Source organism: Caretta caretta, chromosome 1, assembly GCF_965140235.1.
Source record: "Caretta caretta isolate rCarCar2 chromosome 1, rCarCar1.hap1, whole genome shotgun sequence".
Taxonomy (NCBI): Eukaryota; Metazoa; Chordata; order Testudines; family Cheloniidae; genus Caretta; species Caretta caretta.
Genome location: NC_134206.1, coordinates 158,826,210 through 158,842,565, shown reverse-complemented (window position 1 = coordinate 158,842,565; position 16,356 = coordinate 158,826,210). Strand labels below are relative to the sequence as shown.

Below are 16,356 nucleotides of genomic sequence, written 5' to 3'. Positions count from 1 at the left end.
TCTACAAGGCTGCAGATCTGTAACATCTGCATCTTTGCAGTAGAAAAAGATAGAAACTTGGGGCCTGCCTCACCATGGCAAAATTCTAGTTTTATGTTGATGTGATGCCATTGAAATCAATGTGTTAAAGAGTATGAAAGGTGAAAAAAATAAAATAAAATTGGTTTTTTTCATTTACTGTTGATTGATGGTGGTTGGTCAAGGCACCCTGGTTCCCCTAAGGTCAGAGGGACCTGTGCCAGCAGGGGCCACTGTTCAGAGGTAGTGGTAACTATAGTCAGCGACTGTTGCTCTTCTTGAGTTCTTTTTGGCCGATCTTGGGCTAACCCCAGTTGATTCTTTTCTCTCCCTTTATTCCCAGCGAGGTGTAGGGAGCAGCTTTAATTACCTAGTTACTGTCAAATCACAGTTACATTTAACCTTGAAGCCCTCTGCTTCAAAAGCATGGGCTCCTAGCCAATTCACTACACTGTTTCCCCATTTTACAGATGAGGAAGACGAGGTTGAGAGACAATCTGACGGGATCATGTAGTAAATCTGGGTATGTCTACACAGCAAAGAAAAAACCGTGGCTGGTCCATGCAGGGCTAGGGCTGCAGTGCTGGTTCATTGCTGTATTGACTGCCGGGCTCTGGCTGGAGCCCGGGATCTAGGACCCTCCCACCTCTCAGGGTTCTAGAGCCAGACCACAGCCCGAGCCTGGAAGCCTCTGCAGCAATGAAACAGCCCCACAGCCTGAGCCCTGAAAGCCGAAATTGGCTGGCACGGGACAGCCACGGGTTTTTCTTTGCAGTGTAGACATACCCCCAGTGGCAGGGCCAGGATTAGAATCCAGGTCTCCTGATTCTCCATCATATACTTTAATCACAAGATCATCCTTCCTACCATAATACTTACTTAACTTACATGAGTATTACGAGACTTGATGAGTGGAGTTGACCACTTTGACATCTTCAGGAGAAAAACACTGTAAAAGTGCAAAATTAATTATTTGTATTAATTAATTGCTTTTACTTTAATTGAGACCACTTACATCTCAGATTCTCCATTAAACGTATGGAAGGAAGCAAGGAATCCCACAAACACACATACTCCCTCTCCCACATCATCAAAATAAAAGAAAAGTATCAGCTTACTCATTCTTATTTTTAGAAGGAAGACTGAGGTCCAAGCCGAATGACCTAAAAGCGTGCATAATAAGCCACCCACTGTAGTCATCAGCCTAAACAGAAAAGGAGTACTTGTGGCACCTTAGAGACTAACCAATTTATTTGAGCATGAGCTTTCGTGAGCTACAGCTCACTTCATCGGATGCATACAGTTTCCACGGTATGCATCTGATGAAGTGAGCTGTAGCTCACGAAAGCTCATGCTCAAATAAATTGGTTAGTCTCTAAGGTGCCACAAGTACTCCTTTTCTTTTTGCGAATACAGACTAACACGGCTGTTACTCTGAAGCCTAAACAGATGGCTCTTGCATCAGCAGCTGGACCTGAGCTGGACCAGAATATAATCAAAGATCCCAGTGAATTGCTTTGGTTTTCTAAGGCAAGGAAAGTCTGCTCCTTGTGTGGCATTGTCCTGAAGAAGGACCCCCACTGAAGTTGTTGAGTAATTACAAGTAGCTACCAGTTTCCCTAGCAACCATGGCTCAGCTGGAGCAGTGACATGAAGAAGTGTTGACTCAGTGCAAGAGGAGCTTCATCCTTGAGTTGCTAAGCAAACAAGCACTCCCCACGGCATGAGGGGTCTAAAAAAGACATCCAAGAGCAACATAGTGGTTTTCTTTGCACTTCATCCAGCCTTCGTACCACAGTATTTCATTCACTACACAGTTTATTAAAATGTATATAGACAAAGTCATATTTTAATGGTATAGAATAGAATAGTAATGCTCAACGTACATGTTTTTAAAATGCCCCTCCTGGAGTGTCATCACATACAGATAGAAGCACATCAGCTTCTTCAAAAAAGAGGAGCAAAGCTCCCTTCCCCTTACCCACACATTAAGGGTCAGATTGTTAATGCAGGCCCCTATTTTTTGCACCTGCAGCTTGTAGAGGCTAATAACATGAGGGTTCTTGTGGGGTATAATTTAGGTAATGCATATACATAAGTGCTTGATTATGTCCTGGCACTGGTGCAAGTTACAGCAACATGAAGGCTGCTCCATGCTGCTCTGCCCTCCGCCCCCAGTAGCTACTTTCAGCCAGGTGCAGGGATGGCGGGACCACACCACCTTTTCTCCTATCATACCCCTAGCACAGGGGCTTGGAGGAGTGTGGCTTATGAGCCATTAATGTGCCTGTCCTCCACCTGGGGATCCCCCCTACACTAGACAGGAGAAACTGACTGGTTAATCTGAGTTTACAGAGTTTAGTACCCCCTCAAACTGCACAAATCAGCTGTGGGCTAATGATGAATCCGGCCCAGAGGTTCCCATTTCTATAGCAGGCTCTGATAATGAGGAAGGCCGTTCTTGTGGTTAATGCATTGGACTGCATCTCAAGAGATGTGGGTTCAGCTCCACGTTCTGCCACAGGCTTTCTCTGTGACCTTGGGCAAGTCACTTAAGGTTAGATCCACAAAGGGATTTATGTACCTAACTGCTACTTCAGGTGCTTAAGGCCAAAATTTAGATCCTCAAAACCCGCACTCAGCTACTGCTTAACCCTATAGGTACCTCAGTTTCTGAGGTGCCTAAAAATCTGGCAGCAGGCATGTGCACAGCTGCTGAAGTTCTGACACGTCACTCACACTTAAACTCTGATGGGATCTTCAAACCAGGTGTTTCCCACTATCTCGCCTGTGGAGCCCAACCCCGTAGGTGTGCTCAGATGGAGCCTTGGAGCAGGCCTACCATAGAATCATAAAATCATAGAAGATTAGGGTTGGAAGAGACCTCAGGAGGTCATCTAGTCTAATCCCCTGTTCAAAGCAGGACCAACCCCAACTAAATCATCCTAGCCAGGGTTTTGTCAAGCACTGAGCACCCCTGGGGCCTGGAGGAAGCCAGCACCTGTGGGAGCAGGATCACAGTTGTGAATTCCAAATGGATATAGGTACCAACCTCTGGGCCAGAGTTAGGCGCCTAAGTCCCTGAGAGGGGTAGGGCTGAGGCCAAATCCCTCTCCTTGGTATTTCCTATTGGCTAGTTTAGGCCGCTCCCTATTCAATGTGCTGGCTTTTGTAGATCCCATTTCTGGGCACCTAACTGTCCTCATGCATTGTATAGGGAGCCTGAGCATCTGACTCGGAGCTGTGGGCTCAAGTGGGAGGCAGAGCACCTGAAGTTAGGAGATGCAATGCTAAGCCTAAATCCCCTTTGTGGATCTAGCCATTGGTTTCTCTGCACCTCAGCACCCTGCCGGTAAAACTGGAATAATAGTTCCTTTCTTCTGTACTTTGTCCGTCTTGTGTATTTAGATTGTAAATTCTTTGGAGCAAGGACTGTCTTATTCAGTGTTCATACAATGCCATCACCATGGAGTCCCAATCTCAGCTGGGACCTCTAGGAGCTACTACAATACAAAGAGTAATACTATTAATGTTCATGAACTGATTGATTTCTTAGGACTGTTTTGGACAATCTCTGACCTCACCAGTGATACTGCTAATGCATAAAGCCCTTGTTAGATGGTATTCAGTACTGATCACCATCAACCAAAAGCCAAAATTGCTTTGCAAAGAATACAAAATACAGCAACAGAGATGATAGCAAACATCAAAGTTACAAGGAAGAAGTTAGAGGATTGGGATATTCACACTGGAATAGAGGAAACGTTGTGACATAATAGAAATTTCCAAAATTATGAAAAGAAGAAACAAAGTTGATAGGTTGTTTTGATTTTTTTGGCTTTTGGTTTTTTAGTTTTTTGGATTTGGGTTTTTTTTAGTTTTCTTTGTTTTTTGCTTTTTGTTTTACTATTGAGTGTTTTTAAAATAAAAAGGGATAATATAAACATTAGGAATCTAGGAGTGAAAGCTAAACTCAAGCAGAACTATTTTACACAAAAGATAATAAAGATATTGAATCGGTTGAATTGAAAGGTTTTTCGCCTTCCTCTGCAGCATGGGGCACGGGTCATTTGCTGGAGGATTCTCTGCACCTTGAAGTCTTTAAACCATGACTTGAGGACTTCAATAGCTCAGACATAGGTCAGGGGTTTGTTACAGGAGTGGGTGGATGAGATTCTGTGGCCTGCGTTGTGCAGGAGGTCAGACTAGACGATCATAATGGTCCCTTCTTAAAGATCTTAAAGTCTATGATTCTATTAAAGATGATTAAATTAAAGAGTATGAATGAATTTCATATACACCTACATTTGTTTCCAGAGAGTTTCTTGGTTATTATGGTGGCCTCAATTATATATTACCTCATACATAGGCAAGAATGACTTGGCCCTGATTCTTTCTTATGATTAGAGAAAATGAGATTGTTAGGTGAGATTGGGAAGCAGTGTAACTCTAAGGATATGTCCACACTGCATTGTAAAGCCAGGTCTGTGGGACCTTGGCTTGTGGGTTTGGTGTTTCCAAACCTACACTTCAGCTTCCGCACTGTGTTGTAAACCTGGGTTTACATCCATATGGCACCACACAGATCTTCTGACTTGTGTCTGCAGCTTGAGCTTCATCCACGTTGCAAAATCACAGGGCTTGGACCTCAGTCACAGCAGAACTTGGGCTCGGAGCCACCCTCTAGCTGGTCCTAAGATCCAGTCCCTGAGTGCTCGCTGACCTGAGTTAAACTGATTTGTGTGTGAATGGAAGTGGGGCTTGGGCTCAAACCTGAGTTAGTACCCAGGCTTAAGATGCAGTGTAGACATACCCTCTATGTGACCACATACCAAGATATTTTATTATATTCAGTGCTACTCAAGAGAATGCACCTGCTGTTGTCCCAATGTTGAGTGCTGAATTTTTCATTTGCAGGACCAGCTGTCCCTGTAAGCACAGCTTCTTAGATGAAAACAAGAAGTTGGCACCCCGAAGGGACGTACCATCCTATCCAAAGGTACCAAAAGATGTACTTTGTTATCAGGATGTTAATTAAAAGAGCATGCCTTCCTATGAGAAGCTGGAATACAATGCATGACTTCACATCACTCTATAGCTTAATTGTTTAGATCAGTGATTCTCAAACTTTTTCCCATCAAGGACCCTTTGGCATCTGACTAACTAACTGTCCGGGACCCCTTTCATATCCTGTACTATTGGAACACCCCCACCAGTGTGGGAACACCCCTGCCAGCGTGACCTGTCACGCACTGTGTGCGAAAGGTCACACTGTGCTGAGGATGTCATTTTGAGAACAAAATGGCATCCTCCATGCAGCAAAAATACCAGAATGCTGTTTCAGCATGTTCCGGCCCTGGCTTAAGGGTGGGACTCCCATGTGACCCACAGAAAATCCCCCAGAGTCCGGGAACACCACTTTGGGAACCACTGGTGTAGATCAAGGGCCTAATCCAAAGACCCTGGAAGCCAAGAGAAAGACTCCCATTGATTTCAATGGGTTTGAAATCCGACCCTCAATATTTGGAATCTCATTAAAGCTGAAAATGTTACTGAATTCCTGAAATTTGTCGAACATTTCGTGTTCTGTTTTATCTAATGATACTTAGTCTGCAGGCTCAGAACAAGATTTATTTTAGTCTATAACTTTATTCCCTATTCTGTAATGGCGCCTCTACCTTTTTCCCTCTCAGTGAATTATTTTTCAGTTAAAGTAATTTATGTAGTCCTGGCATCTGTCTCTTGAAAATGGATTTAATGAGCTGTAAAATGTCATTTCCATTTTGGCTTTGCTTAAATTTATGTGTGTTGTTGACACTACTAACACATGCTTTCTCAAACTGCTCTACATTCCTTTGTTCCATGATATGTAGACGGAAACTATACCTTAACCTTTTACCCACTGCTAGAATGCTTGGCTTCTGAGATTAACTATTACTGTAGAGAGTTGCACTAACTGAACACAGTGGTAAACTGTTGTTCCTTTCTGCCTCGAACCCAAGGCTTTTAATTGCTTGGTTTTAGGAGAAGTTTAGGTTTTGTTTGCTCTGTGTGTGACATTCGTTATGGCTTTAAATACTGGATTTGTGTGACCTCAGGCATGTTAGGAGGTGGCAGTTCACTTGAAAAAGATTTGGTAATTACAATGCAGTTATTAATGAATACATCAGTATTGCTAATTTACAGTTGTCTAGCAAAACTCTATACTACAAATAAAGTATAATGCAAATGCAAGATTACTTCCTTCCAGAGATGAAGAATTAATCCTCAAATGTAATTCTTGCTTGAATTAAATAACAATGGAGTGGTGCAGATCATTTCATTTATATTCTCAGTATAGTATACCAAAACTAATTATAGCCAACTATGGTAAGTGGACCAATTAAGATACTAGATTTACGTATTCCAAGAATATTTTGATCATGTTGTCTCAAAAACACAGTTCAATAGTGGTTAGATACCTTCAACATCTTCTGACACTCTAGAATTTTTTACAAATTGCCAGCCATTGTTACCAACACAGTAACAACCCAGAACACTGGGGGCCAATGCTTAAAGTGCTGTGAAAAAAGTGGCGGGGGGGGAGAGGTCTGTCATCCTCTCCACATCTGCCCATCTCCTGCCCACAAAGTCCAAATCAATCCTGTCTCCCCAGCCCGACCACCAGCTCGGAGCTGCTGGTCTCTTTCTACTCCCTCCTCCCTTTCCCCTTCTGTGAGAACGGTGTCAGCTCCTGAGGGGAGGGAGAAAGAGCCTTACCTGTTTCCTGCAGCAGCTCTGCTTGGCTGCACTTCCCCAGGATGTGGGCAAGCAGGAAAAGCAAGCAATCAGAGGGGCTTTTCCCCTGGGGGTACTAAAAATGTGTACCCTAGGTGACCCAGCTTGCCTTTTAGAAATGTTATTTCCAGGGTTTGTGTTCTGTGCCAGCCCAGCACACTTTAAGTCCTGCTGGAGGCTGACTTGGATTTTGTTTTGGAGCTCTGAGTACACAATAAACACATGCATAAACTTTGCTGCCTGGCACCTGATTGAAATGTGGGAACCCTTGAGAAAAACAACTGTTCAAAATAACAATATAAATCACCTGCAGTTAAATATTTCATTCCCCAAAATATGAAGAACTTAAGATTAAAACCAACAAGAGACAATGCATTTTACCCAGCCACGGCTGAGGCACTAAATTTTGGAAAATTAATTAATGGCATGCTGGAGAACTTCTGATGAGGGCAGAACGCAGCTCCCACAAAGACATGAGGGGAACTCAGTACTGTAGTAGTTAATAATAGACTCTGTCTTTTTGTCTACAGTACATACTGTCTCAAGAAACCATAGAAGCACTTCGGAAACCAACGTTTGATGTCTGGCTGTGGGAGCCCAATGAGGTAATGAGGCAAGGAGTAAACAAGTTGTTGGTACTTGTGGCTTATCCCATGACCGCACTGAGATGGTCAGGAAAGCCGTCTTTAGTATCTAACAATGGAAGCCTAACGAAGGCAATGCAGAACAAAGACCTGGCCTACACTCAGGAATACCCTTTGTTCATCGACTGGCCACCAGAAGTCAATGAGACCACATGGGCGCTGACCCCAAAGTGTAGAAATGAACATGCAAGGAGTTGCACTGCCTGAGCTCATCGTGCTTTACCCCACGTACAAGTAGGGGTGCGCCTCATTCCCTCCGTCGAACAAACCCCTGCATGCCCTTCTCTACACTGAGGCTACACCTTCACTGCTTAAAAGGGGGTTTTTTTACCTGGAGATAGCTAACTCGAGCTAGCTATAATCCTAGTGGAGACAAGGCACCATAGTTCTTACCTTGATGCAGTTAGTCAAGATAAACCCCTGGTGGAAGGCATAGGGATGACCTCATCTAGCTAGACAGAGGTAAACAGTGCCTGTGCCTTCACTCCACTCACATTTTACAGTGAGATAAACATACCTTTTTTGCAATGAAGACACTGCCTTTGAGCATGTCTACACTGCAATTAAAAACCCAGGGTTGGCCCATGCCAGCTGACTCAGGCTCACGGGGCTCAGGCTCAGGGACTGTTTAATTGTGGTGTAGACATTCAGTCTCGGGCATGAGCCCAGGCTTTAGGACCCTGCGAGGTGGGAGGGTCCCAGAGCTCAAGCTCCAGCCCTAGCCCAAATGTCTATACCGCAATTAAACAGCCCCTGAGCCTGAGCCCCGTGAACCCAAGTGAACTGGCACTGGGCAGCCATAAGCACCTAATTGCAGTGTAGACATTATCCTTAGAGATCAGCACCTGAGGGAGTACACCAATTGCTGGATCAGTGCTATTCCCAAAGGTACACGAGGCCAAAAATATCCACTCAAGAAAGTTTTGTTTTTTCCTTTTCAGATCCCCTTACCTAATATATATTTTCATGACTCCTCAGCTTTTAAGTTGAAATTTGCTGTTTTAAACACAGAATTGGTGGATCCAGGTAATATGCCTGAAATCTAATTCTTTACTGAGTGAATCATTCTGGAGTGCAATAATTTTTGTTCCCTAAAGGTGCCAAATAGATTGTCCTTATTATACAACTCCTTGTTTATTTCTTCATAGTCCAAATATTGGTAATGTCATTCAAGGACAAGTGCAACAAAGTTAATGCCAGCCTGTGTTCTTTCATGCCCTCTAGTATAAGTGAGTCTATCCCTGTTCAGCAAAGCACTTAAGCACATGCTTAACTTTAAGTAAGTGACCAATCCCACTGAAATCAATGGTTTCAGAGTAACAGCCGTGTTAGTCTGTATTCGCAAAAAGAAAAGGAGTATTTGTGGCACCTTAGAGACTAACCAATTAGTCTCTAAGGTGCCACAAGTACTCCTTTTCTTGTTACAGTGTGTATGGTTTCAGAGTAACAGCCTTGTTAGTCTGTATTCGCAAAAAGAAAAGGAGTACTTGTGGCACCTTAGAGACTAACCAATTAGTCTCTAAGGTGCCACAAGTACTCCTTTTCTTGTTACAGTGTGTATGGTTTCAGAGTAACAGCCTTGTTAGTCTGTATTCGCAAAAAGAAAAGGAGTACTTGTGGCACCTTAGAGACTAACCAATTTATTTGAGCATGAGCTTTCGTGAGCTACAGCTCACTTCATCAGATGTCTCTAAGGTGCCACAAGTACTCCTTTTCTTTTTACTGAAATCAATGACACTACTTTCCTGCACAATATTAAACAAGTATTTAGGTGCTTTGCTGAATCAGGGCCTGGGGGCAGACATTGATTTGTATGCTCCTGTACAGGGATGTTGGTGTGCAATACATTCAGAGGAGATGCAAATCTAAGTGCACAGCATATTATTATTATTTATTAATCATCATCATCTGTGTTATGGAAGCTCCCAGGGGGCCCATTGTGCCAGCTACTGTAGAAACACAAAGGAAGAGGATGCCCCTTTTGTGGAAAGTTATAATGTGAAACAAGATTCAACAAATGGATGTAACAAACGATAGCCCGGAAAGGGAGAAGAAGGACGTAACTAGATCAGTACAATAGCAACAACAAAAAAGGAGAGTGGAGTTGCAAACTAGCAGCACAAATCAATCCTCAAAGAAGTGTTATGCGAACAGGAGCCATTCTGCTTCAGAATCGCTAGATGAACATATTCTATGACGAAGCAAATTTCCAAAGATTAAAAAAATCCCAACATAAATAATGACAGGTTTCAGAGTAGCAGCCGTGTTAGTTTGTATACACAAAAAGAACAGGAGGACTTGTGGCACCTTAGAGACTAACCAATTTATTTGAGCATAAGCTTTCGTGAGCTACAGCATCCGATGAAGTGAGCTGTAGCTCACAAAAGCTTATGCTCAAATAAATTGGTTAGTCTCTAAGGTGCCACAAGTCCTCCTTTTCTTTTAACATGAATAATGTTCTTCATTCAGTTTCTTTGTTAACATACTTCCAGCTGGTAGGAGTAACAGGAGGACTTTTATGTGGGTTCAGAGTTCAGTCTCCTGTTGGTTGTTAGAATATATAGCCATGCACGTTCACATGGAAGGTAACCGCATTTTCACCGCACACTTCTTGCCAGTTTGAGGGAGATTCTTTATGGTTATTTTTTTTCCAGGCACCTGTAGTTAAGCATCAAAGTCATTTACTTGTCAGGCAAAACGATTTACCCACCATCTTAAAGATATCTAGCCTGTGGTGTTTTTACTGCCCTAAGAATTACAGCATGCCAGGTAGATCATAAAAATGTTGGCAGATTGTTTAGCAGATCATTAATAAAGAGTAGGACTAGGGAAAAAAGCATTATCCATGGATTTCTGTACACTGAGGCACAGTATTTTAACAGCGTAACTCATTCATTGTAATGGGAACCATTACATTGTGGCATGCACACTGATAGCATGAGGGTATGGAGATTAGGAACATACCATATGTGGGACTTAGGCTCAGAAACAATCACACAAACCACTGTGGGCACAATACCATATGGTAATGTCTGTTGACATTTTCACCCTTTTGACTCTGTTTTATGTTTACATGAATCATTTCAATTATGTTAACGCTTACTTAACAGTAAGTGGTGGTTTATGTGGCTGATTTTGAGCAAGTGGGTTGTAAATCACCATGCTAGAGTGTAACCAGTGTGTAAGGCAATAACGTAATAGTTTGCTCTATTTCATCAACCCACCTGGAGAATCTCTTGCTCCCTGAGGAATGTATGACAATATAATCATATTTTGCCCACTGGGGCTAAAACCTAACCTTCTCTTATGCAGTAGTAACTGGGGTGTTAGTCCCTTGTTCCCTTCTAAAGCAGCTTACCTGATCAGTCCTGAGGACTGTCGAGCTATATGCAGAAGGAGGACAAAGAAACGAGGTGACCGTTTTCTGTTTGGATTTATGGAGCTGCTCAGGAGATAAGGCACACTCATATATTGACGTCCTGCCCCACTTTATCCTCACACTGAGTATCTCTGTGAATTTGTTGTCCCACCTCTCCCCAGACAGGGCTAGCAGACTATCAGAAGTTATTGCAGCCATGGGGCTTCAAATACCTCACAAGGAGCTTCCCCATGGAGATTGAGAGGAATCAGAATGGCTCCTCGCTCCAAGCCTTTAATGGGTGCCCGTGTCTTTGTAGAGGGGTACCATGCTGCATATATATTTTTAACCCATGTTATTCCTTACATCCTTGAACTGGTCCATAAAGGTCAGTACCTTTTTCAAATCCCTCCTCAAAAGCCACCTCTTCCACAGTGCTTACAATGTATCTGCCAACAGATGATGCCTAAGCTCAGCCCTGAAGGGAAAGGAAGGAAAGAAGCTTACCATATACCTGTACATTAACAAATCATATGTGAAAATTGTATATATTTTCAGTGTTGCCAACCCCAAATGTTCAAAAATCATAAGGCCCTCCCAAATCATGAGATTTTTAAATTAATAAATGGGGGGTGGGGGGGTTCTTTTCCTTCTGGCTTAACTCCCCTCCCCAAGATTCTCATGTTTTCTCCTGATTCCAGGAGCTGGAGCTTTAAGAAAAACTCCAAATATTGTGAGACTCACAATAAATCACAAAGTGTAGTCAACACTGTATTTTAGTGTTTCCTTCTGCCCCACCTTTTGTCTGCCACTTGTCTTCTTTGATCCCAATCCTGCAAGATATTCCTTGCTGGCAAACCACTGTGCCCAATGACTTCAATGGGGCTCTGTGTCAGCATCAGTGTGTCCCTTCTGCTCCCACCTCCACCCCCATTTACCAGCTAGCAGAATCAGGGCTTTAGACTGTAAACTCTGCAGGACAAGGTGTGTGTCTACATCTGTGTTTGTACAGTGCCTTGTACAGTGGAGCTCTGATCCATATTTGGCCTATGGGTGCTATCATAATATGAGTAATTGAACATAAATAATGTGCCAGCTTTTCAAAAGTACTCAGCATCCAGCAGCTCCTCGAGGGAGCTTGTCATTAACCTTAATGGGAGCGACTGGGTGTACATTTGCAGAACTGGCCACTTCATTTAGGTGCCTTAATTGAAGCTGAGCACTTGAAAATCTGGCCCAATTATATAACCTGTAAATTGGCAAATTGGTTAGGCAGGGGTGTGGACAGGTTGTGTTGCATCTCCATAATGTCATCATCCAGGGCAAAAATGAGACAGACAGACATAAAATATAGAATAGATGTGCAGTATTTATAAATTAAAATTTTTCTGTCTGTACTAAAAGTTTGAATTTTCTGAATTTTGTGTCTGCAGAATGTTAACCCTATTGTCATTTTGCATTATATTTCCCTTATTTTAATATTATTCATACAAAATAGAAAAGGAAATATAAGAAAAAATTAAGGAGATCCTTTACTGAACCAAGACATTTAATTTGCCAAGATCCAAATATATGCCTGCTGGATAATTGCACTAGATGCAGTTCAATCATTAAGGAAAATGAAGCTCAGCAAATGTGAAGTCTGCTGCTTGTTTCATTAGCAAAGAGTGAAGTGGAATGCAGGTCAAGTTGAATAAATGGAACTTTATTAAACCTTGTGCCCTGCCCTGTCCATGTGGCTGATTAGCTTCCAACCAACCTCCCTGCATTGTCTGTTCTACTGGTGTCTCATCTAAAACAGGCCCTCCTGGGCACATGGGCCCTCTGACTCCAGTTCCACTCATAATGATGCCCTGCTTTCAATTTCTTAAGAACATAAGAACGGCCATACTGGGTCAGACCAAACGTCCATCTAACCCAGTATCCTGTCTTCCAACCGTGGCCAATGCCAGGTGCCCCAGAGGGAATTAACAGAACAGGTAATCGTCAAGTGATCCATCCCCTGTCGCCCGTTCCCAGCTTCTGGCAAACTATCCTGGCTAATGGCCATTGGTGGGCCTATCCTTCATTAACTTATCTAGTTCTTTTTTTAACCCTGTTATAGTCTTGACCTTCACAACATCCTCTCATCTTCACATAAAATGTTCTACCTTGTTAACTAAAATCCTAGCATGGATGCAGTCATATTGATGATTTATACTGGTATAGCTATACCAGTATGGGAAGGGAAATAAGCTGCACTGGCATTTTGTACCATTATAACTGCATGCACACGAGCAGCTGTACAGATAGAACTGTTTTGGTAATAAATCACAACCCTAACTGACAAAATTATACCAGTACAACTTTTCAGTGTAGACCAGGCCTAAATCTTTGTTTCAGTAACAGGGTTTGTTTTGTCTGTTTGTTTTTTAATGTATCAAACAATATGTTCTGGCCTTGGGTACCAGGGAACCAAGCATGATGCTGTAAAGCAAAATTGTGATGGTCTTATCTGAGTATCCATCAGTCTTCTGAGATTTTTCTTGCAGTTTTGTGAGAAAACCTTTTAAATTCACATTTGAATGACCCAAAGCCAGCCGTAATGGAATTCTACTAAACATGATATTAAATTAAATATGAGCTGACAAACATAGGAAATTTCACTAAGGGAAGAAATTTTTCTGGGACGCTATGAGTGCCCAAAAAATAGGGGTTTAAAATTCAAATATCTCCTAGGGCATATTTATAACACTATTCCAATGTTACTATAATTGAGATGCAAAAACTGGGTCAGCCACTCTTAAACCAAGACCTAAGTAGCATATAAATAAGTTATTTTCTATAATATTTCCAGACACAACAAAATCTAGACTTGGAATGGCATAGCTGAGCTAGTTGTGTTCTGTTCTGAAAACACGAATGAATGTCATATGCTGTTGTCTTAAACAATGTTTTGCCTTTGTGTTTTGGTATTCATAGATTCATAGATACACAGTTATGGGAGGGAATATGCACAAACCTGCTGTAATTTTACAGTCTGAGGGGTTTTTTTTGTCTGTTTAGTCTATTGAGGATACTTGATTTTTTAAAAATTCCAGGAAGTCACACATGAATTAGATGTGCCCAGTTATCTGGACTGCACTCTACCTCCAGCCACTCTTATCTTCTGCTGTCGTGTTTCTATGCACTTGAGTCCTAATACAATGTCCATTGAAGTCAATGAAAAGGCCACCATTGACTTCAACTGGGCTTTGAATCAGGCCCATAAACCGGTTCCATTAGCAAAATCAAATTACTTCTTCAAGAGGTGATATAGTGTTGATTTTCATGAGCAATGATCACTGTGACGCTCTGGGATGAATTAGGGCCCAATCCAAAACATATTGAAGTCAACAGAAGTTTTTATTTTGTCTTCAGTGGGCTTTGGATCAGGTCCTTAGTGAACTGGTTTTGATCTTGCAATCTTTGAACAGCTTTGTTTCATGATTAACAATAGGGCTCCATTAGACATCAGTGCTTGTAATGTGAAGATTTACATTACATTGTACTTTGTGCTTTATAAACAACAGTGATTAAAACAATATCCTGTCTATTCATCATTACAGATGCTGAGTTGTTTGGAACATATGTACCATGATCTCGGATTGGTTAAAGGCTTTAATATCAACCCCATCACGCTGAAGAGGTGGTTGGTAAGTATTTCTTTAAAATTCCCAGTATTTGTGATTTTTAAAATACAGCTCCAAATCCTGCAAACACTTCCTCATGACATTAACTTTATTCATATGAGTAATCCCACTAAAGGCGGTGAAACTACTCACATGTTTAAAGTTAAGCACCTGTGCCAATGTTTGCATGATCGGGGTCACAGATGACATGTTTTGGAATAGGTCTGTATTTGTTTACTTAAATCTTGATTCTGAGCTTTCTGTGGACTCACTATGGCCAAATTTATTCCTAGAGTAACTCAATTGTTAACATGGAAAAAACAGGTTAACACAGGGTGCTTTAAGGCTAGATACTACGTACAGTGTTTAATATTAATGATCTGAAAAGGGAAGCGAGTAGTGAGGTGGCAAAATTTGCAGATGAGACAAAGTTATATAGATTAGTCGGGACTGGGTAGACTGAAGAACTTCAGAGAGACCTAAATAAATGAGTTGGCAAATGAAATTCAGTGTCAATAAATTCAAAGTAATACACACTGGAGGCAAAAAATTAGGCAACTAGTACACCTTAAAAGGTTCTAAATTAGATGTGTCACCTTAGAAAAATGTCCTGGGTGTTATTGCAGACAGCTCAATGAAGACCTCTGCAAAATGTGCTGCTGTGGTCAAAAAAGCCAACAAGACATTAGAATTCCTAAGGATTGGGATGGAAAATAACACAGAAAATAGTATGATGCCGTTATGTGAATCAATGATGTGACCTCATTTGGAATACCTTGTGTCGTACTGGTCACTATCTCTCAAAAAGGATATTGCAGAATTAGAGAGGTTTCAGAGAAGGGCCACCAGAATGATTAGGGTAATGGAAAAACTCACATGAATTAAAATTGGGATTGGTTTGCTTAGAAAGGAGATGAATAAGAGGGATCTTGATAAAAGTATATAAAATAATGAATAATATAGAGAATGGAGATCAGGAATGTCAGTTCTCCCTGTCTTGAAACACAAGAACAAAGAGACATTCAGTGAAATTAAAAGGTGGTAAATTCAAAATAGAAAATGCAATGCATAATTAGACTCTGGAATTCAGTGCCACAGGAAGGTGTTGAGACCAAGAATTTAACAAGATTAGACACTTATATAGATATCAAGAATACCCAGAGTTATCACGATAAATGCTAATAATTCTTTTTGGAAGAGACATTAAATCTCATGTTTCGGGGCTTAACCCAATCTCTAACTATTATAGATGAGGTAGACGTAATGTGGTGGGGGGACAGATTATCCCACATTTCCCTGTGGGGTTCTTACATTTTCCTCTGAAGCATCTGGTACTGGCCATGTCAAAAACAGGAGCTTGGACTAGATGGACGTTGGGTTTGATCCAGTATCAGTGGTGCTTGAACAGTTTTTGGAGTGGAGGTGATGAGCTGCACCCCTCTTTCCCCTGTCTGCGCCCCTCACCGCCCCCTAGAGCTGGGGCCGAGAGCAGGGCCATGGCTCCAAGAGGTGGGGACACGGACAGAGGTAAGGCAGCAGAGGCTGGGGCCACAGCTAGGGGCGGGGGTGGGGGCAGGGCCGGCGGCCGGAACCCCACATGCGGGGCTGGTGGCCAGGACCCTGGGCTGGCAGCAGCCCCCGCACTCCTACTTCCCACGCCTATGTCCAGTATATTATACATTGGTTTAGCCTGAAATTACTAGTACTGGACATGATGTGACTCTCAATACTTCTGCGTGTAGGTTGTTAGACTGTTTTTCATAAACATGGCATGTCTCTGCACTTCTATGCACAGCAGAAAATGTACTGTCTTTTAAGTGTATGTCACCTAGCATGTTGCTCTGCAGGATTATATCATTTTTGTCTGGTGGATGCAATGAAAACTATTTGATTGCTTTTTCTCTGGCCA

At 42.1% G+C, this 16,356-nt stretch overlaps 1 protein-coding gene across 3 annotated transcripts in view; it reads left to right on the top strand.

Moving 5' to 3' along the window:
* The window catches only part of PDE9A (phosphodiesterase 9A), a 90,915-nt gene that overhangs the window by 57,032 nt on the left and 17,527 nt on the right, over nucleotides 1-16,356 (top strand). For all 3 annotated transcript variants that reach the window (XM_048865477.2, XM_048865468.2, XM_048865485.2), the window contains 3 exons: nucleotides 4,936-5,017; nucleotides 7,326-7,400; nucleotides 14,385-14,471. In XM_048865477.2, the coding sequence (XP_048721434.1) occupies nucleotides 4,936-5,017; nucleotides 7,326-7,400; nucleotides 14,385-14,471 (244 nt within the window). The remainder of the gene's footprint in view (nucleotides 1-4,935; nucleotides 5,018-7,325; nucleotides 7,401-14,384; nucleotides 14,472-16,356) is intronic.